Below are 27,030 nucleotides of genomic sequence, written 5' to 3'. Positions count from 1 at the left end.
AGCCTCAACAAGAGCTCCCAGAAAAACCAAGGGCTTACAAAGGCCATTTACTCATCACCCTCAACACGAGACCCAGGGAGCTCTGTCTATGTGCAGGTGACTCTGCCTAGACGAGTCCTGGCAGTTGCAAGGAGAAATTTTGGCACTGGGAAGCACCACAGGGTCATTCTTCACAAGAAGTTGGCTCTTGTAAACTAATGGCAATGCCATGGCACCCAGACAGCCCGGGAGAGCCAAAATCCCACCTGGCATCACACAGCTTGGCATGGCAGCACTCTCAACCCAAGTGGTTGTCTTGAGGTGTCAACTGCCTGGAGAAAGTTGAGTCTTCCAACCCCACCAAGCTCCAACCAGAAGTTGAAGATCATTGATCCAGAATGTGAGAAAGGTTTTGCAAGGAATGCAGGAGAAACAGAAAAGCCTTTCAGCAGTAGAGTTCAATAGGCAAAACTGTCATCAGGGTAACATTTCTGATTATGCAAAGCATCACTGCAAGGAACGAGTACAAGGATGCAGCCTTCAGCTCTCACACTATACACCTGCCCAGATTTCATTTCCCCGAGGCCAAATGCTCGGGCTGGACCATACTCCGTGAAGCCACCTCTCACGTTAGCAAGAAGTTCTAGAAGCTCTGCAGACAGCCATAAATCTCCAAGGCATCAGGACCTGAGTAACCTCAAGCTCTACAAAGTCCCCTGCTATTCCTTCTGAAGGCACATCACTTCACTCATTTTGCAACACTTTCTCCACTGGCTTCTACAGCAGGAATTGAAGCACTTGTACTGGATCACCTTGGGGAAGTTACCCCAAATGACACGCAGTTCAGAGAAAAATAGAGGGGTTTGAAGAGCACTTGAAGACACAGCTGCTTTTTAGTAATCAGCTGGCTGCCTCCATCTCCAAGGCGCTTCTAGTTAACAGCCCTGTGAGTAATATGAAGATGGACTACACAAGCCAGGAGAGGATTGTTAATATAGCTGCAGACAGCAGCAAACAAAGCAGAAAGGCATTGGCCAAGGCAACCAAATACTGATTGAATTACTGTGAACTTTCTAAAAAAGAGGTTGGGGACACGACTTTTTCAAGTTTCAATCACACAGATGTGTGACTGAAACTAAGCCTGCCCATTAATTAAAGCAGTGCAAAAAACCTCAGAAGGCTGCACAGGTATTTTTGAGATAAAAGCCAAGCAATGAAGCAGAACCATGCTGGACTACTGGATGCTACTCAGCCCTCATAGGGATTGCTTAATCTCACGCCTTCTCCTGCTAGCTTTGGTACCCTCCCCTCCTTCGCCCACCCATCCAGAGACTCACAAAACAAGCTATCATCAATGGCATCTACCACTGCACCTCCTGCCTACTCAAGCAATACAAGCTGCTCTACTTGGAAGAGTAATAATGAACTCCCCGAGGGCTTTGTTTTCATTTTGAAGAAGCAGTTTGTCCTCCCTCACCCCCAAATACCCAGCTCTGTAACTTAAAAGATGTTAGTCTAGAAACAGCATTACTACACAGCATTAAGAAAAACTGCTCTCAAGGCTAAGTTATTAACAGAAGAAAAATGTCCCACCTGGACAGCTGAGAAGCCTGTTTACAAATCTATTTGAACCACTCCTCTGCAGCATTCTTACCAGGAGATGCTCTTCCAGGCAGGCCCTACTGAGAGCCACAGCTGTGCTCTGTCCATTACCACTTGCTCAATCATAAATCCACTTTCCCAGGTTTCCAACACTCTCCTCCACAGCTTCTCACTGCAATAAAGCTCCAGTCACCATGTGAGCGTCTCTTTCTTTTCCAGAAAGTTAAGACCTGCCAATAGCTGGCAGCAGCAAAATTAAATAAGAACTAATCACCACATTGGGCTTTTCAGTCAATAAAACTGTATTACTTCTTCAACTATTACCTGTTCAAGTTAGGATGTAAGTGTGGATTTGTAGCCCCCAGCCAGCAAAGGAATAGCCAACACCAGTGCTAAGGGAAGAAAAATACAAAATCCCCTATGCACATACACAGCTCATTCCCACTTGGCCCTGTGGAGGCCAAGCCACTGAAGCTACAATAAACTGACTATTCCAGATTTCCTGCTCACAGACTCACACTTGCACACACAAAATTAGAGCTCTTCTGACCTAGTTTCTCCTTTCTAGCATGTCAAAAGAAAAAGCAGCCATTCTGTACCCTCTCCACAAATATGAAACGTGGGAGCTCTAAGCCTGTAAGGAACACATGCAGTGACCTGGAAAAAAATGGTTTTTCCCAACCAAAATGATGCAGCTGTAGCACTGCAAATGGTGGGTCCCACAGCCCAAGATGCAGCAGTGACACCAGGAGAGGACAACGATGACACATCTAAAATTAACCTTCCTCCAACGTTGCATGTCAGAGCAGTCCAGTCCAAGAAAAAGCCACCCACAAGCTACACATTTACATCAATCAAAACAAGAAGGGTCCAAGCCTCCGCCCCACTCCTTCAAAAGCATTGCTAGCAACATGGTGAGTCCATCTGTCCTGATGGCATTCAAGCAAAAGGCAGCTAGTTTTGACTTGAGGCTAATGAAGATGAACATGTGGCCTCCGTGAGTCTCAGCACAGTAAGAAAATGCTGAGATATTCAGTAACCCTCAAGACAACACAATTGTACTTATTCTTCATTTGAAGTTAGTTTCCCTCCAAAGCAGCCAGTCCTCTCACCCTTTCAAAGCTCTACAGCACATTACACAGATCACCAGGACAGACTCTGTGAATTGTTTGCCGCTGTATGACAAGCCCACCTTCCAGTTCACAGAAGACTGTTCATTTAGAACAGCCAGAAGCCAATCAGACCAGAAGCATCAGCAAAAGCACAACTGCCAAGTGAACCCCAAGGCTTTCAATGCCTTGCTAGATGAAAGCAGCCTCAGCGCCATCAACCCCTTCAACATATGCCTAATTCAAGCACACAACTTCAACGGGGCAATATATAAAAGGCTTGGCTAAGCTCAGTGTCTCTAAAAAGCTGCAGTGCCAATTATAAATCATATCTATAGTCCCCAGAAGATCTAAAGTCACTACCAGTATTGTACCACACTTCTTTGGAGGCAGACATCAATTAGAGCACAGCAGCTGGACGCTCTCCTCACTGGAAGTCACTCGTGTAGTTTCAGACCAATAAGATATTATTCCTAAATGTGTAGATCTCATCCCTCTGAGAAACAGAGAGTTTCAAGCTTAGCCAGCAAATGATTGCGTCAAGCTAAAATTGTTACCTACCACTAAACGCTGTCAAAGGTTTATGGGGTCTCGGAGGAGTTGGTTTAATTACTTAGCAAGGCAGCTGTTTTGGGAATGACAGCCTCTTAACATCCCACTCCTGGAGACACACTGCATAAAGCAGGGCTGCTGCCAAGCCCATGCCAAGAGCAGGGAGCACCCTCTCACATGCAGGTGAACATTCACTCTCCACAGCAGGTCACACTTGTGGCTTCGTGCGAGTGTGTCTGCAGGGGTGACAGAACCCAGTCTGCACCTTCCTGAGGCACTGCTGGACACTCCAGCTTCTGCAGCCCTCACAGGAGGCTGCTGGGGTCACCATATGGGATCACCTCTATCAAGAAATGACAGCCCTGCTCCCTCCTTGCAGTGAGAGTTGTGGCCAAAAGGGATGCTTTAAAACAGGAGAACATCTCACTCCCACAAGCATTTTGGAGCAAGAAAAGAAAAGCAATCTTAAAACCTTTTGCTTTTTTAAACTAGGATGGTTTCGTACCTCTATGTCTATTTTTCAATTATGGTTGTGGGCTGAGCTGACCAGAAAAGTTGTCAGGGATGAAAGGGTTGTAGTATCAACAACCCATAGACTACAGCCTTCAACAGCAGAGATCTGTGCAACAAGCAACACACAGCCAGGCATGAAGGCATGCATTCCAGAAATCCCTGCATCCCAGATTAAAGATGTGCCATTACTTTTCAATATTTTCTTGTCCCTATATACACTGGAGAAGCACCACCTCCCTGCTGGATTCAGTCGAGAGTTTCTCACATCAGCCCAGTTTTCACAGATCATCTGGAGATGGAGTTATCTGCTGGTTTCATGCTTTTCAAAGAGTTTACCCACAGCCTGTCACTTGTCATCAGCTCCTCACACTTGGCTCTACAAGGGCTGGTTAGCAAGAAGGCAGGTAACTCTCCAGTGGCAGTAGCTTCAAGAAAGGACAATACAGGGAACAAATCACTTCGAATTATTGAGCAGAACTCTGCAGGACAGACTGAAAAAAACCCCAACCCCACAACTATACCAACAAGCTGCCAAAACTGTGTACTATAAACTCACTTTTACATTGAACTGTCTTGACAAAACAGCAAAATTTTTTAAAATAATATCAAATATATGTTAGTTTGCATGTTTCAGTCTAGAAATACGTGTCTCATCCAAGAGTTAACAAGCTGTGGGGAAGGGGAAAGGAAGGCTTCTCACCTTTTTTCCTACATTTCACAGGCTGTCTCCAGCAATGCCAGATCCAGCAGGAAGTCTGAAAGGCTGGTTATGACAGACACTCAAACCGGGTGGAAAACAAGGTCCCACAGCAAAAAGCAAGCTCCTGCCTAATGCATGCCAAAAAAACAGCCTAAAAGTCAGGGTTGATCCACAGTTGCTGAAGTGATTTGCAAGAATTTTTTTGCCAGGGTGTAAAGTATTTCCCACAGCAAGTCTTCTGTATTTCTTGGTGGCTTCCTACATTGTGAAACACTCTCAGAAATTCAGGGAGATGTTTTTCATTTCAAACCCCAATGCCCTGAATTACCAAACTCGGTGGGGACGCACAGATTATTTAGTTTATTAGTTCATTTAATATATGCATTAGAGCAGCACTTTGGACAAGACAAAGTGGAGGGACCTTTCTCCCAGACATCCCAGGAAGATGTGTATGTTTTACTTTCCAAGTCATCTCGATGTCCTGTAAATCCAACCACCACATTTTGCTTCACAGGATCAGCTGTGCTCCCTGTCAAATCACAGCCCTGTGACACCTCCCTGCCTTGGGAGCTCTCTGCTAGCTCTGGTCCCTGGAACCACCTGTGACATTATCTAACTCTTTGCAGAGCTCCAGGATTTTTATTAGTTCACACGAGCAGGCTGGAAACGTTAATATAAACATGCATACAGCAGCTAGGCAAGCCCTGTAAAACTACAGGGACCATCCTGCTGAAGGCCAGTACAAAACAAAGCAGGTGAGGAAGCCCATAATAATTGGAATTTCAACTGAAAAATCAGACCAAACCCTCCTGGAGGCACAAAGTGCCAGCATCCACCAGCCACTCATCTCAGCCCTGCCCACAGTCCTTCCCCATACTCAGGAATGGGGTCAGCTCTTCTCTAACCCAAGAGAGACACTGCACATCCCCACGAGGATTTGGCCCACAATCATAAGATGTGAGATTAATGATGTGTGTTTAGGGATCTGAAAAGGGGATGAGAAACATTAGTAACTGCTTCTAAATTAATTGCCGTTATTGTTATTTGATTTGCTAAACTCTCTGGGGCTAGATTTTATTTTAGAAAACTATGAACATATCAGATTAATCAACTTAAAATAAATGGTCTTGATTGATTTATTTATTTCTGCTGTATCTACTCCTCTTTAAGCTTGGCAACTCACTGCATTCTTTCCATCCTGTGAAAGAGAAAGAACAGGGGCTTTGCTTTACTATTATTTTAAAGGAACCTCTACAAAGCTTAGCAGTACTATGAGTTTAAATCATGGCAAAACTATGTTGTGAAGGAGGACAAGTGCAAGGCTGGAACTGGTTTCCACACTCTGCAGGAGCCAGCTTTGCACTGGGAGCCCACCAGCAGAGTCACACCACACAGTCCAAGCAAATCAGATCTATTCCCCAATAATTTAGGCATCCAAAGAGGTGAAAGACACCCTACCAGGTTTCAACAGGGGCTATCCCAGTGCGAGCCACACTTCTTGCAGAAAAGTCCTGCCAGCAAGGAAGAAGTTTAATCTCCTCTAGTCAGATTTCGCTGTTTCTGAATCCTCTGGAAGTTGGGTCAGCAACCTTCCCCCCCTCCTAATCCCCTGCCCTCAGCTTTAGCAATGCAGCAGTGCCTCTGCCAGCAAACTGAAAAGAAAAGCCCTCACATGTATTATGCCGAAGAATATTAATCTTGTATTTCACAGAATATTAAGTGGATTACATCTACAGCCTCCAAGGAGAAAAACGTTGACTTCCATGTATCTTGTGCTATTATTCACCCTTACTAGTTTTTCCTACCAGCCAAACGTTAGTCATGACAATTTCCCATTAATTAGTGCAGAGCTCAACTGGCTCCACAGACCAAGGAATGAGAGCGAGAGTGGGACTTCTCCATGGCCACGAGGCAGATCAGACCACTGTGGCACAGTTGCTGCACAAGAACACATACGAGGTGAAGAACAAAGCCAGCTTTGGGGTTTTTTTTGGATGACTTCCTGGTGGGATCACCCTTGAACACCAACGTCTCTTTGTAAAGGTAACAGAATAGAAAATTGCTGACATCATTTGAGATGTGCCCTTAAACAGAAAACATGGAGAGATGGATGTTTCTGGCTTCTAGGGAATCGTGCTGGGGGAGGAACTCAACAAAAGCTTGAGGTGCCTGTTCTCACACCCGGAAAGGAGCCCTGACCCCAGGCTGAAGGGGAACACCACCATGCCTGGGTGCTGGCTACCCGTAGGCACTGCACCACCACCAGCACCCCCTTTCTGAAAGACCCTCCTCAGCACAGGAAGTCCAGCCCTCTGCTCCCCCTAGAACCATTCAAACCATTGCAAAGTGCCACCAGCTGACTTTACTGGAGTTTTACACTTTCTTTGCAGAGGTGTTAATGACTCTAAAAAAGCACAAGACTGGGATAAGCAGCTTTAATACCATTTAAATGCTTATGATTAGGAGAAACAGAGAAGCCTGCAAGGGCCAGACTCTCAGAGGGTGGCACATCCATTGAAGCTATAGCTCATGTGAGAGGAGTGTAAATTACTCAGCATGGAGTAAGCAAGATCAAAGCCACTCCAGAAAGATGCAACCCACTGACAGTGATGCAAACTCAGCCCAAGCTTTACTGAATATTTCACAAGCAGGCTGATGAGTTTAAAAGGCCAAATGGGGTGTTCTGATGATGCTGCACAATGTAAGGAAGGAAAGGAAATCACAGGACATATGTTTTGTTCTAGACATAATACACAACCAAGAACTCAGCTTCAGCTTGATGCATGAGGCACTCACAGGTTCTATTGACATTTTGTTGATCTGTGTATGGAAAAGAAACACAACTTCTCAGCTGCAACTCCCAGGCTCTATCCTCTTTTTTATAGCTCCTAGAGTAATTTCAATTCTACACAAACAGCAGAACAGATAAGAAAAGCCTTATCGGGTGAAGTAACTTACAGCTTCCCACATGGGCAAGACAGAGAGCTAATGGCTACAGAAGCAGATAATGATGCTCATAACCAGAAATCAAATCCACGTGTTTCAGCAACAACACACTGCCTCAGAAAGGAAAATAAACAGTACAACAAACTCTGCCAGGCCACCCTAAATCCCCAGAAAGCATCACCTCATCCCTCCTTGCAGACCCAGCTGGCCCATCACCATCTCTCCTGCTCAGAAGGGAGGGGAGATGCTGCAGTTTCACTGTAAGCCAAATGCAGTGTGTGCTCAGCTGAGCTCTGGTCCATCTTACAGCCCCAGGCTACAGTGAGGAAGACAAACGAGTACAAGACCAAGATGCTTTTTCAATACTTTCCTTCTCTGAAGACCTGATGTGTTGAAAAGGAATATTCATGATGCAGGGAAACCAACTCAGCTACCGGCTTCCCCAGACTGCAATCTAAAGCAATCTAAAGCCAGGCTGGACTTCTTGTTCAGGGTAACGCCAAATACTGTGCTACTACAATCCCTTTAGCATCCATCCCAAGCCCAAACTCCAGTGCTCATCATTGCCAGAGATCCAGATTGTTCAGTAATATCCAAACTCATGGTAAGCTGCTGGCAGTAGAGCTGCACCCTGGGTCCCCCATATCACTGAGTCTAAACCAGAGACACAGAATGTGATCCTCAGCACTGAGTCATTCCAACAGCTCTAACCTGTTGGGTATTATCTCTTCATCTGATTCATCTCCTGAAAATTGACGCCTGCAAGTCATTTCCCTTCCCTCATGTCCCAAACATCACTCTGTGTTGGCAAGTATACAAGAAAAGCATTTATCCAAAGGAATTTGCTCATCAAGACTTGCAGACACTAAAACCACAGGTTATCTAATCTTTGGAGAGCATAGTTTAATGGCTACAACACAGGATGAGAGGCCAAAGGGTTTGACTTCTCCTCTGAGCTCTGCCAGGGCTGCATGGCTTATAAATCAATCTAAGGAACATGCTTGACCACTCCTCACCTTGATTTCCCCTGCTATGAGACTCTCCTAGCACTCCTTTCCTCACAGGGGATGTTATCTATAAAGTCCTCATTAGCATGTGAAAAGAGTTATGGATCTCCAGATGTGTGTATAAGGAAAAGTCTGAAGAAGTGGAGAAGCAGCACTGGCCAGGGAGCCTGGAGACACATCCTCTCCAGTGTGCTCAGCACACTCCACATCTGTGCTTAGAGAAAACATTTGAACCCTTTCCTCCTACAGGGATGGGAAAAAACAACTATTTCCTTTTTCTTGAGAAAGCTCAGAGGAAAGATTAAATTCTGCATCTCTTAAGTCAAGGAAATCATTCGAGATTCTCCCAACAATATGAAGACCCCACGACCTCTGGCAGAGCCAGCCCACAGGCAACCCCCACAGAACAGGATAACCCTCCCTGTCCCACCCTTTCTCTGGATGCCACTGAGTGGCAGAACTGGACTGATCAGGAGAAAAACTAGAGGTCTACTCTGAGTTTTCTGCAAAATCTGGATGTGGAGGTAGGGAAAATCCAGACCCAGCACAGATGCTCCCACAGGTGTGACCAGGGCTGCACTCCCAGGGCCTCACTTATAGCACAGCTCCTGATTGGGTCCAGAAAGGGCTTCTTCTGGTGTTAAACAGAAACTCCCACTTGGAAAACAACTGAATAGCAACAAGCAAGCTAGTATTTCAGCTCTTTTGGGAAGGAAATAGAGTTATCCCATTGGACCTGTTCCCGTCTTTCCCAGCTGCCTCAGTTAACCTTGAAGGCAAATCACACCAACCACACCAGTGCCAGAAACAGCCAAGCACCAGCTGGAACCACTTCAGTAGAGCAAGACCTCTGCCCCTAAGATTGGTCCACAAACCTCCTGCTTTGTCCCAAGTGGCAAAAGACAGTGCAGTGAAGGACAGAGGATATGTCCACTCTGGTCTAGCCATATGGAACAGAAAGGTCTCAGAGGAGCAGCCGGCTCAAGAACTTGAAGAAAAAACAAAGAAGGCTCAGCTCTTTTTAAGAGGAAAATGTCCCATTGTTCCATAATTAATGGAAAGCAGAAAAGGTTTTATGGACTCATTGAGAAACGAGGGTGAGCATTAGAAAGCACTTTTCAGTATTTCATGATCACAAGGTGAGCTGCTTGCATAATACTGACAAAGAACATGAATGCTGATATCACAAGGCAGTTATGAAACTTGGGCTTTAAATACTGAATAACAATAACTCAGTAATTAAGTCTCATAAGTAATTTTTTTCTTCTTTTCTTTTTTTTTTCCTTAACTGCAAAGTAGATGCTGCAACCTTCAGCTGAGGTATGACTGTCCTCTCTGGCAAGGTGCACACATGATGGATGTCCTCTGCTCCCACCACCTCACAGCACCAGGGATCCATGCCACCCCAGAGCCTCACTGCCAGTCACATCCCTTCTTCAGGCCTCCCCCTCCTTCAGGGGAGGCTTCAAGATCACAGCAAGGGACAGGCTGTGAACCTGTGAGGAGCAGGAGGATGAGGGAATAAACCTGAATAACTGCATTCTGCCAGTTCACTGCTAAACCGCAACAAGCTCTTCAGTCCTCCTCATGATGTTTTTTGACACAAGCCCACATTCTTGTGAATTACTCCACTGTGACCAGGACACAGTCCCCTGAACAAGACACACAATATAGAGCAGCAAAATGTCATGAAAATCAAGGGCAAACGAACACAGAAGACAGTCCCTCCCCCTAACACCACTTCTATTTTTAGGCAGCCATATTAGCTTGGAGCAGTTTTACTTGTTTCTGATAATGAGCAGAGCTTTTGCATCTTCTCTTGAGGACATTTCCTCTGTGCAGGCACTTTGCTTTACACCAACAGCACGGAAGAGGTCACGACAACAGGCAAAAACAAACCCACGATTTATTGAGAAACCAAGTTCAGCTTTGAACTTATGCCCTTTCTCACTGGATAACCACGCTGCTCCATTTTTGGGGGGGTATGGTCTGCCCACCTGCCAGGCATCCCTCCAGTTCAATCACATGGTAAACCTTTGCCTGGGCAAGAGGCACTATGAGAGCTCCTGAGAGCTCCCACAGCAGCGGGAGCCCTACGCCAAAGAGGGAACTTGATAAAGAATAGGGCGATCATTATCAAACGAGCAAGACAAAACGCAGATGTGGTGAAGATCTGGGTCCTACCGCACTGGCAGCTTCTCTTCAGGAAGTAACATTCCTCCACACCTCAGAGAGAACTATTCCTAAGGTACTACACACCATTTTCTGCAATACAACCAACTCGTACATTCAGTACATAGGGCAGGCCTTAGACTGCCTTCATAGGAACATGCAAGTGCAAAGTTCTCTCCCTTCAGGTCCATTCTTCCTCATCCCCTCATGCCTCAACGTTCCTCCACAGCCCTTCACCACTACCATCCTGTCTCCTTGTGCCCACACTGGTACTGTCTAAGGCAGCAAGATCCTGGATGGACGCTAGATCTGTCTGGACTGCCAAGGCAAAGTCCAGAGGGCAAAATACACCGTGGAACAGGTGGCAGAAGAGAGGGATGGTAGAGGTAACGCAGCTTTTCACTTGGAAAATGAAAGAATGGCACAAGCAGCTCAGGGATCTGTTTTATCACTTGGGGAAGAAGGCAGGCCTCACACATTTATCTCCATTTTTTCTTCTGAATTTTCAATAAACTACTTGAAGTCTTCTATTTGCCCTTTGAATTATGATCTTTCAGGAAGGCCTTTTTCCATGCTTCTCTACAATTATGAGATCTAGGGGAAAATACTCCCCTTTCAAGTTAACTTTGTGTGTCAGCATTTCACAGAATTTCCTGACTACAGACAAAATCATGAGGCTTTTGTCAACTGAGAAACCCCTTCCCGAGCACAGGAGCTGATCACTTCTTGGTCAGCTCCTGCCCCTGGTCACAAGCACCTTCACACCAGGCTCTCACTTTCTTCTGTGGATTGTGAAATCTCATTTATTGAGGAAAAACACTAGTTCACTAAGAGGAAGCATTTAAGACATCTAGTAGATGATTAACAAGTGAGTGCTCAAGTCAATTGCTGCAGGAGCACTGCGAGTTCCTTAAGGCCATAAAAAACTTCTCACACTGCAGAAGTGAGGAGTTCATGGAGAAGCTGAGCCTGGCCAAGCCCTCACTGCACAGGACCACAGGGCCACAGACTGCAGCTCTTCACCTCCCTCCCCCTTGCTTCTGGCTGCAGGTCTCCAGCCCAGGGCTCTGCATCATTGGTGGCCCAGGAACCTTCCCAGAGTTATTTTATTTCTACCTTCCCACTGTCCCATTGGCTAGGTTGTCCCCAAGACCTCCCTCCCCATGTTCTGCAGAGGTGGCCATGGCTTTCCATGCCCTCTGCACAGCTGAGCACCCACTCACCTCCCTCCCTCTCTCCCACCAGCAGGCACTTGTCCTCTGGCCAGCTGAGCCATCTGGCAGGAAGGAAAGTTATCAGGGTCCCCACCCTCGGGCAACATCATGTCAAGGCAGTGCTGGGGAGGAGAGGTACACAGTGTTGTGTGGCTCTTAAACCAAGGCCAGAGAAGTAGCATTTCTGCTCAGGACCTTTGCCTTTCCATGCCAGAGTCACCCAGAGCAAAGTAAAGGTGCTTCAGCACTCTTAAGTATCAGTTACTTCTAGGCAATAATATCCTGAGCACCGTTCTTCATCCTGGCTTTTACAGTGCACAGTGAAGAAGTTACAGGGATTTGGCACTTTCTCCTTAACAGGCCATCATTAACAAGTGACTCATATTATATTGCAGCATGAGTCATCTTGGCAGAGGTCACAAGCATAAGTGACAACTAGTCTTCAATTATTTCCTTCAAGTTGAATTAAAGGTGTATTGTTATGCTAATTTTACATCTGCTCCATCCTATCTTTCCTTCCACTGTCTCCAGAGCAACCTGGAATTTCAGCTCGTGGTCCAAACTAGCTCTGGAAGAGCTCTTGCACCATGGTGTCGTTACAGGTTGTCACAAAACATGGAGATGCCAATGGAAAGCCTTCTGGATGGGCTTTCAGCTATGGCAACTAGCAGCTAAAGCATCTCTCCATCCATCCATCCCTCCTCCCATTGCTGCTCCACAAGGACAACGAGCTGCTGTCCCTCCCATCTTCCTGCTCTGTTCATGCTTTACTGTAGCAAATGCTCAGGGATTTGGGGCTTGCCCACAGCTCAAACACAACCACCTTCAGGCTGCCACATCACGTCCCTGGCTCCAAGAGCAGGGGCAAAGCTCAACAAGCAAAATCACTTCAAACTGTGCCCAGCATCACATTGAATACTGCATCATATTGCATGGCTGGTATAAGAAAGGACATTTTCAGCCATTTTCCATTTTCTAGCCAGGCAGCCCCATATTTCAGCCTCTCCTCTTCACTCACCCCCCCCAGAATGAGCCCATCACAGGTCCCCAACCAGTGGACCATCCCTGCCAGGGCAGGGCACAGTCACTGCAGGACACTTGGCAAGGAGAACACAGTTTTGCCCATTAGAAAACATGGCCATTACCAGCCTCGTCACCAGTGGAGCACTTGTTTACATTTAGAGCAGTCAAACACAGTCACACTGGCTGCGAGGATCACTTTGGAGAGCATTTGTAAACTGCTCTCACTACTGGAATCCCATTTAGCTATTATAGCCTCTTCAGCCATACTAACACACCGATCCCCACAGAATAGCAATGGGAAGAGCAGAGTCATCACACTATTTACTGAAGCTAATCAATACGTAAAGGCTGAAGATTTATTGCACTGAAGACAGCCTGTCTGCATGGCCAGAAAACACATTTAAAGTCCTTTTCATTTTGCTGCTTTGGCCTCTGGTTCTCCTCCAAAAACATTTGCCTTGCACACCCATCTTTCTTTTCTCCCCAAATGGTGGCACCTGCAGACACACGAGAGAAGCCCCTTCCCCAAACACCTACCACGAGTATTCAGTGGGACCATAAACCACAAACCCCACAGGTTTAAGGGCACTGCACCTTCTTTCCCAGCCATGTTTCACGGCTGTTTTGGCATCTCCTATCTGAGTGAGCCTGGAAAATTCTGGCCTGTGTTTTGAAGAAGGTCTATGTGCCAGGTACAGGGACACAAGCTGTGCCACTCATAGCCACACCCTGCTGTCCTGTTCCACTCAAGAGGGAACAGTTGGAACCATGCTTATTTTTATATATATTTATACACATTGTTTTTATATATATAAATACAAGAACTTTGTAAGTGCCCCGCAAAGCCCACAGCATATCCGACTTGCTGTGTTTTGGGGGTGACCTCCCACAGTGCTGAGATACCACCAGAGTTTCACAACTAGTGAGGTACACTGAGCTGCACCATCAAAACTCATTCTCTGGTTTCATCCTGGCTCATGTTTTGGGGAGCAGTAGCCTGGTAGGCAACAGCCATCAGGCTTAATGCTCCTGAAGTACCAATGTTAATTAAAGCAACATCTGGCAACTAGACACGTTTGTTTTCGTCACTGTGCCAGCTATATGGCCTCAGTGTAATTGAATCACAGAATGATTTGGGTTGGAAGGGACCTTTAAGCTCATCCCCCACCATGGGCAGGGATGCTACCCACCAGACCAGGTTGCTCCAAGCCCCATCCAACCTGGCCTTGAAAATTTTCAGGCCTGGATCATATGCCACTTCTCTGGGCAACCTATTCCAGTGCCTCACTGCCCTCTTAATACAGCTAAGAAAGATTGCAGTGAGGTAGGGAGGAGACCTGTGCCTTCACTTTTGCCAGTTTATCTCAAAATCACACTCAGCTTTTATGCTTTTGTATGAAAGAAAAAGGAAAAGGCAAATATATTCTGATTTACAGGGAGATTTCTATTGTTGCCTGGACATCAAACAGCACCCAATTAGTCCTGCAAGGATCTGACCCACAAATTATGAAAATAAATGCCTCTGAAGCTTTGATCTCATGTATTTCTATAGCATGCTACAGCGGTTATTAGACACATTTTATTAGGCTCAAGCTGTGCGATCTTTTCCTCAGCAAAGGCTCTACCACCTCCAATGCATCCTAAAGTCACCATCCAGCGGATTAAGGGCATGATCCCAAACAGTCACTTCTGTCATGCACTAAACACATGACTCAGCTGGCAGCAGGCTTTTTCCTGCTGAGTTTCAAAATTAAGAGAAAAGGGAGTTTTTAAAAGGAAGGGGAGGGGAAACCGTCAGCCACATAAATTATTTACTTTTTTTGTTAGCTTATAAAGGAATATGCATGTGAGGCAATATCCCTGGCTTTTAAAGAGCGCTGCTTTTAGAACAATTTACTGTTCTGAAAGCAACACTTTCTGCACCCTGAAATACCACCGCTGGAGGGAACAAGCAAAAACTGTAACAAAAGGTTTTGTGCGCTCTGAAGCTGAAAACCACACGTGCGCTCAGGCAAGCAGAAACACCCACCCTCGCTGCAGCAGGAGCGCTCAGAACCAAGAGGATGTTGAACTTGCATTGCTCAGGCTTTGCTCGGAGGAGCAGCTCACTGCTCACAGCTGCACAAACCAGGCAGGGACCACATCTGCCAGAGGCTAGGGCTGTTTTCACCCCAGTGCATCCATAGGAAGGATGGGACCATGTCACCCACCCAGGCGTCACTGACTGGCAAAGGATGGTGTTTCCATGAAGCCATCAGCTTCTGACAGGGCTCCTGTGGCAGAGCACAGCTGGTTACCTGCAGCAGAGCCAAGGGAACCCCTTCTGCTGGTCGGGGTAACTCAGCTTCTGAGTGTGGGGCAGGACATGCTGCTGGCTCCCCCTGGGTGGAAGCAGGAGCTGGGATCCAACCTGGCCACTCCAGTGCTGCCCACCTGATTGCCATCATGTACTACCAACACACAACCTTGAACTTCTGGCAAGCACTGCAGCCAATTAACACGGAAAAGCGACATTCTGGATCAAAGGGAAACGTTTTCTGATTGGCCATTACAAAATAAAAATCAGGCGTGCAGAGAGATAGAACTGAGTGCCAACTAAACTTCTTATCAGTGTTTTCCAACCTTGGTGGCTTTTCCTCTCCTTTCACTAATGAGCCACTGGAGGAGGTCCCCAGGGCTGGGGGCCTACGTGCTGGGCATCCTCATCCTATTGCAGGAAGGGGATGCTCAGCCCCTCACAGGGCTCATCTTGAAACAGCCATGGAGGAGGAATGCAGGGAGAGGGGAAGTATCCATTTTCCAAGCACCATGTTCCTTAGCCAACACTCCTTTAGAAATCATGAATGATTTACATGGAAAACATCAAATCTCACTTATGTAAATTGTTTTCCTGAGCCCAGAGCAGACTGACCATCAGTTCCAACGTGCAGCCACACTTGAAAGTGACAAAACGGGACAGGAGAAGGGGGTTGGGGAGAAGGAAATTAAAGCTACTGGCTTTCTAAGTGGGAAACACAACCTCTCACTAAACGGAGCTATCAATGACTTACACTAGTGGGTTTTGACCTGCAGCCTGCTTTAATGGCTGTGTGAAAGGTAACAAAGAAGGCACCTGAGCATCAGCAAACAGAAAACTCATGTGGTGGAGGCTCTACATCTGCAGAGCAGTCAGGGCCAAAAAGGCTACCAGCAGGGAGAAACAATCAGCCAAAACCTTGGGAGGGGGAATGAGGGTCTGCCTTTTATTCTGCAAGGCTCACAGCCTCTTCTGTAGCTGGCAGTAAGGGAAAACAGCATGTGTGCTCCCCTGGCAGCCCAGGGCAAGCAGCTGCCTTCAGGTGCTAGGTCCTGAGCCCTCAACACCATCCTCCACACCCCAAGGCACAACAGTTTTTGCCAATGCTGTTTCTTCACAACAGGCACTCTTTTGCCTGTTGGTAGTTTTTTACCAGGGGAAGCACGGGAAATCTAGCAGGATTCTCCCCATTTATATATGAGGCATGAAGAAATGAGAAAGGGATCAATACCCCGTCCTTGGTCTGCAGGTCAGAGTCACAGAACTCCCACTGGTGTCTATAATTACTCTTCCAAAGGGTAAGAGTGCATTAGGAGGAGTCAGGCACGGGTTTGCACGGAGCAGCTCTGAGCCTGAGTCCAGGAGGTGATTGCAGCTTTCACCTGACCTGGCCTTACATGAATGATACTTTCCAAGGACCTTTTCCACAGATGGGTGATTCATTCATGGGGATTCACCTACAGAAAAAATGGAAACTGTTTCCTCCCTCACCCCATACAAACTGCACCACTACATCTACAAGCCTGGCAGATAAAAACTACCTTCACAAAGCAAGGTTAAAAACCTCTTCTAACTCTTCCTTGTCACATGGATTAAAAACAGACCCTTTATTTTAAATATGCACACCAATCAAATGCTCTTTGTTGCTTCAAAGCTCGATTCAACAAAGTGCTAGTGCTCAAACTTCAGCCTGCTCAAGCATATATTTTGCCATAAATTCACTCCAAATTATTAATTTTTATGGCTGCCCAGCAAAGGAACACTAGTGAGAACAGAGAACTCTCCATGCTTTCAAAAACACCATACACTACTGTGTTGTGGAAAAACTGCAAAGATGAGGAAGAGTAACCAGTGCTGAAGAGTAACTGCAGAAGAGCAGCAGCTGGGCTGCACAACTCCAAAAGGCAGAGAAAAGAATACAATCAACCCCAGAGAAAGATCTGACAGAAGACAGACCCTTTTCTGTTGGAACCTTTAATGAGCACACACAAGAATACGCACAGGTTGCATAGAGGATGCATGCCTGCACCAATGGTTCAAGGAATGGAGTTGGACATCGCCATCCCTTTGGGATGACTTAAATTAGAGGAAAGATTTTGATCAGATGTTAGGAATAAATTATTTTCTCAGAGGGTAGCAAGGCACTGAAACATAAAACCCAGAGAAGCTGTGGATGCCCCATCCCTGGGAGTAGTCAAGGCTAGGCTGGAAAGGACTTGGAGCAAGCTGGTCTAGGGGAAGGTGTCCCTGCCCATGGCAGGGGTTTTGGAACTAGATAAGCTTTCAGGTCCCTTCAAACCCAAACCATTCTATGATTCAGAAACCAGTATTCTGCTGCAAAGTTTTATGGTTTAGAACTCAAAAGGCTCCAAAACAGACAAAGTACATGGATACTGTCATGGTCCATAGCTTACACATGCACTGAATGACACTGGAAGAGGACAGATTAAGTCCCCGATGGAATACTCCTCAGAGTGTCTTTCCTCGGGAACTGTGAATAAATATATTTATTTGTTGAACATCCGCCCCAAATTTTGCATGGTAGCATTATCACGTAAAACACAGCAAAAAAAAAGCTTTTCATGTCTTGTTTTTAATCTCCAGAAGTCATCTCCAGTCAAGTTTGTTCCTATTTCTATTTAGGAAGGTGACCTTTACAAAAGCTGCCCAAATTCTGTTGAGCTACAGAGTTTTCCTAAAAGGCGGTGGAAGAAGAAACCTAAAATAATGCTGCCAGGGTAATGCTCCTGAGTGGTGGCTCGCAGTGCTTATCCCCCATTAGAACTTCTCCTAAATCTTTAATGATGATGAAATATGCCATAAACTGGCAAAGTTCTAGAAACAGGACAATGCCAGCATGTTTGAGTTTTGTGGGTTTTTAACATACCAGCTTTTATCTTCATTGACAGTGATCAACTAATGCAAACAAATGGCCACTGAAACTTCACTTCTGTACAAAGCAAAGCTAAAGGAAGAGTAGTGACATTTTTGGGTTTCATCCAATTCTTCCCAGCAACAGCTAATACTCACCGGCTCCTTAAATTCTGCACTGTCTCCTCTCCAAGCCTGAGCATGAAAGGCCAGGCTTTTCCAAAACAACAAACGATTTTAGGATACAGTTTCCAGAGAATGCATGGTCAGCACTTCACTAAAGTAAATAACAAAAGCCTCGGTTTTGTTAATGAGTTCAAAACAAAAGCAACATCCAGGTACGTGAAGAAAACAATTGCTTCTTCCCCAAAAAGGCTCTTTTTAAACTCCCTGCCTTGCAGGAAACCCTGAGCCAAGCTGTATATCCCAGGTGAGCCTGGTGACCAATGCCCAGGGCAAGACCCTGCCTGGGAGACAAAGAAGAGCTGTGAGCAGGGGGGGGATTGCTGGCCCCAAACCAGTCCCAACCCAGGGGTTATTAGCTCCCTGGGAAAGGTTTTCCTCCCTGAGATCTTCTATAACCTCCCACACACCTCACAAAGCAACTCAAATGAATCCAGGTGTGGCAGCTACTGCAGAAGAGCCCACTGCCACCGCTGGTACATCAGCCAGAGGCCCAGCCCTGCAGATAGATGCAGCAGAGGAAAAGCTATTGACCTGAATATTTGAGAAGGATCAAGGCCACTGCCTTCAGCAAGAGATGACGGGCTCTTGCATTTTCTGAGACAAAAAGAAAAGCAGGGGAAAAAACACCAAACCCAGCCCCATCTTTCTGCTCTCTCCTATTGGGATCAGCTGTGCATATACCACCAGAGACCACAGCCCACTTCATCCCTCCTCATGCTCATTCTCATTTATTGCAAAAATCTGTTTCTCCAACATGCCTGTCAACAGCCTGTGTGAATCCCTGCGTTAATCATTATTCTGCTAATAACACCACCAGGTCATCCGGCTATTAAACATGCTGAGTGGACTAGCAAAAATATCTCCTTGCCCATACAAAAGAACATTACAATGTAGTTTATCTTATCCCCTTGTCAGTATAATATGCAGCGCTACCTGTTCGATGGCCTCGTTGTTTTAAGTTACAGTTTTCTGCAACATTAACGATCCTCATTACCAGCACCACCACTGCAAGATCTCTGGTTTAAGAATCCTTCCTACCCTGGCACCATCAGCCCTCTGCACCCACAAGGGCACTCCTGGGTACCACAGCAATGAGCACGGTGCCCAGTGATGGACAGAAACATGTCACAGAGAAGGCAGGAGCCAGCCCCAAGTGCGCTTACTCGATGCACCAGGCCGTGCATTTTAATCAGAATTCAGTGCTTTGTTCCTGGCCCAGCCGCCAGCACGTCAAGCAGATGCACTGCTGTGGTGGAGCCCGATTGAGTGGCCAAAATAAACTCTACAGTGTGGCAAAAACAGGAGCTCCTGCCACCTCCTATGTCACCTTCCAGCCCAGATCTACAAATCCCACCCTATAAGCCCGTGGTCAGCAGCAAACTGAAATGAATGCTGGTGTGCAGGGTTCTGCTTGTGCCATGCTCAGCCCTCAACAGCACACTGCCACGCTGCAAATCCACCTCCCTTCCTTGGGACAGGAGGAGGAATGCCAAAGCAAAGGACAGAGCAAACTGGGAGTCAAAGGTCCACCTTTCTTACACACATTTGCCTGTGGTTCATAAGCCCCAGCCTCCTGGAACATTTCAGTGAGTCAAACTCAGAGATAAGCGTCCTGAGCGCTTCCTTTCCCCGCTGCTGGGAACAAATCATCCCCTTAGCCAGATTTTTGAGTCACTACCTGCTCCCAGCATTTCACAGAGTCACCCCTCACCCCTTTAAACACACAAGCAGCACAAGAGCAACATCTCCTCCCCCCAGACTCATCTACAAACCCGCAGCAATGTGACACTTCTTTTTTAATACATAAAAATTTTGCAAGGCTTGGGGAATTACTCCTCCCTGCCATGTTTTGTGCTCAGGCAGCAAATTTACTATTGATTTCTGATTCAGACCCCATGGAATGATTCACGCTTCGTGCCCTATCTGCTGAATTTACGACCTTTAACAATTATTCTAAGTGCTAGAGGAGCTTAGTTTAGAAGAAGATCTATTCCTTGGCAAATTAAGTTCCTATTCTTGTCTCGCTTGCAAACCACCACATCTCTCATAATTCACAGGAAAGTGCCATAGCAGGTCTTTCCCCTGAGAGGGGGCAGAGGTCTGAGTGGCAGCAGCCCCGTGCTGGCAGACTGGCCACCACTGGGCAGGGCAGCAGGGCTTTGCTGTCCCACCCCGCTGTCGGTCGGGGTTTCAGGTCCCCTTGTATCCGTTTATCCTGAAATGCCAGCACTGCTCTGCTCACCGACCAGGCGCTGCCGCTGGGTCTCAGCGGGAGGGAGGGAATATACATTTCCTCCTAAAGTGAAAACAAAACCCTGACTGTATATGGTGTGCATTGCTATTAAAAAGCCACAAACAGAAAAAAAAAAAAAAACCAACCCCAAACCTAAGCACGTGTGGCTACAGTTTTAAAAAGAAATGGTACCCTAGTTCAAATACAGTTCCCGACACAGATGTTAAACAAAAAATTAAAATAAAAAAACAGAGGGTGGGGAAGGAGGAGAGGGCCCCCTCCCCCCCAAATTATACTGTTCTCCTGGAATAACTCCACCGGCTTCAGCAACCTTTCTCCCAAGGCACCTTCTACCTAAGAGGGGAAACCAGCTCCAGGTCTGCTTTTAAGGCAGATGGTTCCCCCATTCCAATCTCATGTACACTGTGTATTGCTGAGCAATCATCTACACTATTAATCAACCAGAAACTCACCAGGAAGAAAGTAGGGCAAGTGAATAAAGATAGACTTCTCTTTTTTTTTTTTTTTTTTTTTTTGCACTGAAGCAAATAATATTTCTAAAAATACACTTGTTCAAGTCTTGAAGACTTGTTCAAGTCTTCAGCGGATTCTGCCTAATTTTATTTATTTGTCTATGCCAGCGGGTTGCGAGGAGCAGCCTGGCTGCTGCCTCCCGCATAAATGCTGTTTCTCTCAATGACTCCCCGTGCTCGCTCCCAACGAGCTGTTCTTACGGCCAGAAAAATGGAGAAAGGGGGAAAAGGAAGAAAGTTACAGGAAAAATGGACCGGGGGGACATCAGGCCACAGCCCACGCCGAGGCTGACACCTCTGACGAGCCTGACATTTCAAGGGTACACGCTGGGCTTCATTTTCCAGGGGGGTGAGGAGGAGGCAGCGCGCAGGGACACAGCGGGAGAGAGATGGAGAGAGGCTGCGGAGCCGGGGCGAGGAAAGCGGGGTCTGGGGCGCAGCCCCGCACCCCGGCGATGCCCGGCCCCGCGGTCCCTGCGTGTCCGCCTGCCCACGCGTGCTGCCGGGGGGGAGATCGGAGCGCGGCAGGGTCCGGGGGGCACCGGCCCCGCGCCCCCCTGCCGCGGGGACCCGCCCGGCCGCACGCACCCGCGTCCCCGCCGCGCTGCGCGGGTGCGCACACACGGACACGCACACACGGACACGCACACACGGACACGCACACACCTGCGGGGGCACGGCCGTGCCCGCAGCCCCACGCGGCGGGTACACACACACACACACACACACACATGTGCGGATGCACACACGTGTGGATGCGCGCACACGCGGCGGCGGGCATGCACATGCACGCGCACACGGTTATCCACCCGCATGTACATACGTGCAGGCGCACATCACACACACACACACACCCCGAGCCCCGCGGCCCCCCCCCAGCCCCATCTCCCCGCCACCGGGGGATGGATGGATGCATAGGTGGATGGGTGGATGGATGGCTGGCTGGCTGGCTGGATGGATGGATGGGGGGGTGCCGCTCCCGCATCCCTCCCCGCGAGCCCCGGCCCGGCGCCTCACCCGCAGCGCCGAGAGGTCGATCTCGTCCAGGCTCCGCGCCGGGGAGTCGCTCGCCATGTTTCCGCCGCCGGCCAGGCGGCCCCGCCGCCACCGAGCGGGCAGTGGCGGCCGCCGCGGCGCTGGCGCTATTTAACGCCTCTCCTCATGCGGGGCGCCGGGAAGGAGAAGCCGCCGCCGCCGCCCCTGCCCTTCCGCCCGCAGCGCGGCTGGCTAGGGGCGGCCAGGCAGGCAGGGCTCGCCGCGGGCTGCGTCGGGATGGCGGCGGCGGCGGCGCATCGCCGCGCCCGCCCCGCACCGCGCCCGCACGGCCCCGCGCCGCCCCTGTCTGTCACCGCGGGGGCGGCGCCCGACCCGCCGCCAGGGGGCGGTGCCGCGCGGGGGCGGGCAGAGCCCCCTCAGGGGCGGGCGGGGGCTGCGAGGGGCGAGGGAGGGGACGGGGACACAGCCTGGGGTGGCCGCGGGACCCGCGGAGGGACCGAGCATCGGCACCCTCGGGGGTGCACGCCCAGTGCCCCACAAACGGGCTTATTCAGCACGCAGATCCCCCCGAGAGAGCGCGGGCAGGGATGTTCGGATCCAAGCTGGACCTGGGCAGAAAGGCACAGGGATCCAGGCCGCTTGGGTTCCCCCATCCCAGGACCCCAGGACAGTGGTGCCTGTCAGGTCCGGTGGGAAAAGCCGCCCAGTTTCAGGTGCTGAACCCAAAATTCGGCCAGGCAGGAGTGTGGGAAGCGCCAAGGCCAGAGGACCAGCCATCCGCCTGCTTTGTGCTCCTCGGGATGCTCAGTGAGATTTGGCTCTTCTGCAGCTGGATCCAGATGTCACACCTGGATTTGCTGACCTGTTGTCGACCTGTTCGCTCGGCACTCGGGAGCCATCCCAGCCCTACCAATTCCCATGCTGATCCATAGTAGGAATCAGAGATTGATGCTGTGTTTGGAATTGGCCAAACCCCCTCCCAAGCCAGCAATAGCTAGGTAGAGTCAGCTTTTAGTTTTCCTTATTTCCCTTTTTCGGATGTGGTTCCTGCCAAACCAGGTGCCGTATATAAATATATATGTATAAAAAAATCTGTTGCCTTTGAGAGAACCGTATGGAAGCCGTACTTACAACATCAACTTGTGTCAGGAGCTTACAATATGCAGATCTGGGAAGCGGAAACCCTACACATGAGTCAACTGGCAGGCGGATGGGATTTTCTTACACTTTCTGATTGGAGATGTGCTCCAAAAAGTAATAATAAATGGTATTACAAACAGCCATGCAGTTGTGGGGAGGCTGCGTGCTGCTGCTGGTGCGGGAGGTGCAGCCTCACCAGGCAGGACTGCGGAACACGGACGGAGCAAAGGCCAGAAGGAGCTGCTGAAGCCTCCCCAGAACAGCAGGATTGGTGCTGCCAGTGCCTCTGCCCTCGGCTCGCTGGGCAGCCCGCAGCGGGGGAATGCATCCCTGGCTTATCACTTACTAGTCCTGATTGCAGCAGGGCTGACAGGGGCTGGGGACGGCAGCGCCGGCGTTTCAGCTTGCAGGGCTGTGAGGGCGCAGCAGAATGTGATTTTTTTGGTAATGAACTGCCCGAGTGGCAGGTAGCGGAAGTCGCGCGGGGCTGCACATCACCCGCAGTGACGGCAGCCTGCCTGGATTTAACCCTTTTTCCCAAGCTACAAATCATCACTCCTTAATATCGTGCACAGTCAATAGCCCTCACTCACATATAAAAAGGTAAATTTGATCAAAATGCTAAACTCAAGAAACTCCCGAATCTTTTGTGGTGTTTTTCTAGACCAGATGTTGTCTGTGTCTGTTCCAGCCCAGGGATTGCCATGTTGCGCTTGTAGTTGGGGAGCTGGAAGCAAAACTGCCTGGAAACTGGTAACAAACCAATGCGAGACTTCCTCGTGCTGTCATTGTTCTCAGGGAGAGAAGGGAGGAACAAACAGGATGAGAGAGGACGCTGGCTTGTTCTAATGTGCTTTCCATCCAAGAACACACAGCATTATTTGTGAAAAACATAAGGATTAATATATGCATATATATATATATGTGTATCCAATCCCGCAAATAGACAGATTGCCCTGATCCTCAGCACGAGTGCCAAGTGCCAAGCTATGCTGCAATTTAATTATGATCTATCCACTGCCTATCGAGATGGGAAAAATGTAGAGAACCCTCCTGTTATCACTGAAATAAGAAATGTATAAAGTGATAGAGGGAAGTGACAGGAAAATCCCAGAGAGGGCTTCTGTTTCCAGGCTGCCTGGGGCAAAATAGGAGCCTTGGAGGGGAGATATGCACCCAGTGACCTCCAGAGATGCCATGGCTGCTACGTGGGCTGTACTGGTGCCCAGCCAAGCTGCAGGAAAAGCTTGAGCTGAGCAGTCATTTTTTGCAGGAAGCTTTTTCCATAAAAAAATTAAGTTTCCAATATGTTACTCTTTTAGTTATTTATTTACCAATCTATCTGTGTCTCTCCATACACTGTTTTTTTCTGCCAGGAGCATCTAAACAAAACTCGCAGCTACAGTCACCGTGACTCAAAACAAAGTACTCAGTTGAACTGGTTCAAAAATATTTTGCTGTGAGTCATTTGGCATGAAATTGAGTTTCCACCTGGCAGGTCCCCTCTGGGCATGGCAGCTGGACCCTGCTGCTCCAGCCAGCACTGGCACAGCTATGGGCGAGATGCAGCATGGGCAGGGCACCACCGAGCCAAATGAAGGAATTGAGTTACCACATCCCATCTTTCATTACAGAATAACCACAGAAGAAGCACACAGCCCTTCCCGCTCAGTCCCTTCATCCCTCCTCAGCTCCATTTCCGTTTCCACTGCCACAGACACTGGGATCATTCTGTGACAGGTCATTGTTTTTTCTATTTCATCTCCATTTGTAAAGTGGGGAAATGTGAAAATGCCATATTTCCTACAGGCCTTGGTGAGCAATGAGCACCTTAATGACCCAAAGCTCTGCTATGAGCAGTGGGGGACCCTGAGATCACTATTTTTGATTTACTCATTGAAGGCCATCAGCCCTCATATAAGTTATCCAGGTCACTTGACCTCTGCCTAAAACTAAATTTAATTATCTAGCAGTGCCACCACTGTTAATTATGTTGTGAGGGGGTGTATGTGGAATGAGTAAATCTAAGTGACACACAGGCCCTTGCCCAATTAGCAACAGCTTCAGGTGCTTTGGGCTCTGGATCATTCTTCAAAAGATGATCAAGAAAAGGAATGAAGCAAACAAAGAAACATGTTTGCGCCCCAACATGTGATTTATTCCACAATAATTCTGTGACCATGTGGCCCCAATTTTTCTGGTTTCCTAAGTCCAGACTGGTTTACCCCACTGTTAGCCCATGTAAGGCAGTACTTGAAGGACTCTGCCCAAACTGAACTGAGAATGTTGAAAAATTTATACTCTGTAAATTGCATAATAATTGGGGTTTAGATTAACATACAGCTGTGTTAAAAGAGACTCAGAAATGACTGGCTACATGTGTCCTAACCTGCATCTATTGATCTCAAATGCACTTTAACTGATTCATTATCACTTACTGATTGCTTGTCCTCCTGCTGATGTGGGTTCCTCTCCAGAGAGAGAAGTGTTTTTCCATTGCATCCTTGGAGCAGAGCTGGACTACATGTGTGAACCCTGCTGCCAGGATTTTTCCTATAGCTGTATACAAGAGAAAAATCCCCTGTAAATAGTTCATCACTTCCTTACTTAAGCATTGTGTAAGTACAAACCTCTGTAATCACTGCGAGAGGGGAGTAAATGGAAAATCAGCAAGGGCTCTTTGGAAAACCCTTCCCCTACAGATTCATACAAGGGAACAGGGTGGTGCACTCAAGCAGCAAAGTCCTGGAGCACCACGGTGAAAGAGACAGTGGATGGTTCACTTCCAGGAGGTTAACTCACCCACAGCTCCCCTCCAAGCTGCTGTTCTTCCCCAAAATATTTGACACCAAGGACCAGCACAAGGTTTACTTTATGCCTCTTCTACTGCCGTTGCATTTGTCTTCTCTTGAGGGCTGCCACCATGGGCCAAAGCCACCGAGGACACACCAGCCTAGAAGCCACTCCCAGCGAGGTGTTAAAAGCAGTAGGAGTGCTTGCTGTGCCCTTGCCTGGTTTCTGTAGCTCAGACTCACTCTCTGCCTGGCCTGAGCTAAAGGAGGCTTCTCCCGGATAGCAAGCAACCACACCCTTTGAAGCACCTCTGTGTTATTTATCAGAATGCTAAAATTTAAAGGTAAAGTTGCAAGTTTTAGATAAAGCAGAGCTATATGTAATAATGGGTGTGCCTCCTCAGCAGATGCAGCAGGCTCTGATGTTTCTCCCCTCAGCCTGGCTATAGCATCAGGGGTCTAAAATGTCCTCTTGGCAATACATTTTCATGTTGATATTTGGGAACACTCCACACTAGTGATGCAGGACTCGGTTTTGTCATTTAACCTCTTTCCTTCGTGCCTCCTCTACAAAGAAAAAAAAAAATTAAAGGGCAATCGTGCTCTTCAGGAGAGTGTCAGGTCTTTTATAATCATTTAAAATATGCCAACTGTGACTGGTTAGAAACCAATCAAAACCCCATTTTTGCACTGCTTGCAGAAAACCTAACATGGCCTTGCCCCCAGCAAACTACGTGCCCACAGTCCCGCTGAGGAATACTAATTTCTCCTTTCTTTGCTGAGATCTCAGGGATAATATTAGTATGTGTAAGATCCAGAATGCGTCAGCTGCCAGAAAACGGACGTTCCCCAGAACCCACCTGGCACAGCAGGGAAGTCCTTTGGGAGCCCCTGCCCATAAATACTGGATTTACAGCCTCATCCATGGGGTGGAACAGCTGCTCCGTTTGTCAAGTACCTTTTATCAAAATTATTTATCATCCCAATACATTTTTTATGTGGATCAATCTGGAGCTGAGCTACCCTAAGCCAACCAGTATATATATTCTCTCTTTCCCTTTTCTCTCCTGGATTGCCTTGCATCCCAAAGACAGCCCCAGGTCTGGGAAACACCTGACCCGAAGCCACCCCCATCTGGCATGAAGCACAGATCAGTAGAACAAGAG

At 47.9% G+C, this 27,030-nt stretch overlaps 1 protein-coding gene across 9 annotated transcripts in view; it reads right to left on the bottom strand.

The window, feature by feature from the left end:
• Positions 1 to 22,216, bottom strand: part of TNIK (TRAF2 and NCK interacting kinase) — a 153,819-nt gene extending 131,603 nt beyond the window's left edge. For 8 of the 9 annotated variants that reach the window (XM_048314988.1, XM_048314987.1, XM_048314989.1 and 5 more), the window contains exon 1: positions 21,954 to 22,215. In XM_048314988.1, the coding sequence (XP_048170945.1) occupies positions 21,954 to 22,010 (57 nt within the window). In that variant the 5' untranslated portion in view covers positions 22,011 to 22,215. Of the gene's footprint in view, positions 1 to 21,953 lie in introns of all 9 variants that reach the window. The other variant, XM_048314994.1, reaches the window with a different exon arrangement.
• Between the last annotated feature and the right edge of the window lie 4,814 nt (positions 22,217 to 27,030).

Source organism: Corvus hawaiiensis, chromosome 10 (genome assembly GCF_020740725.1).
Source record: "Corvus hawaiiensis isolate bCorHaw1 chromosome 10, bCorHaw1.pri.cur, whole genome shotgun sequence".
Classification (NCBI taxonomy): domain Eukaryota; kingdom Metazoa; phylum Chordata; class Aves; order Passeriformes; family Corvidae; genus Corvus; species Corvus hawaiiensis.
The sequence above is the reverse complement of the archived record's forward strand: the minus strand, read 5'-3'. Positions and strand labels throughout refer to the sequence as shown.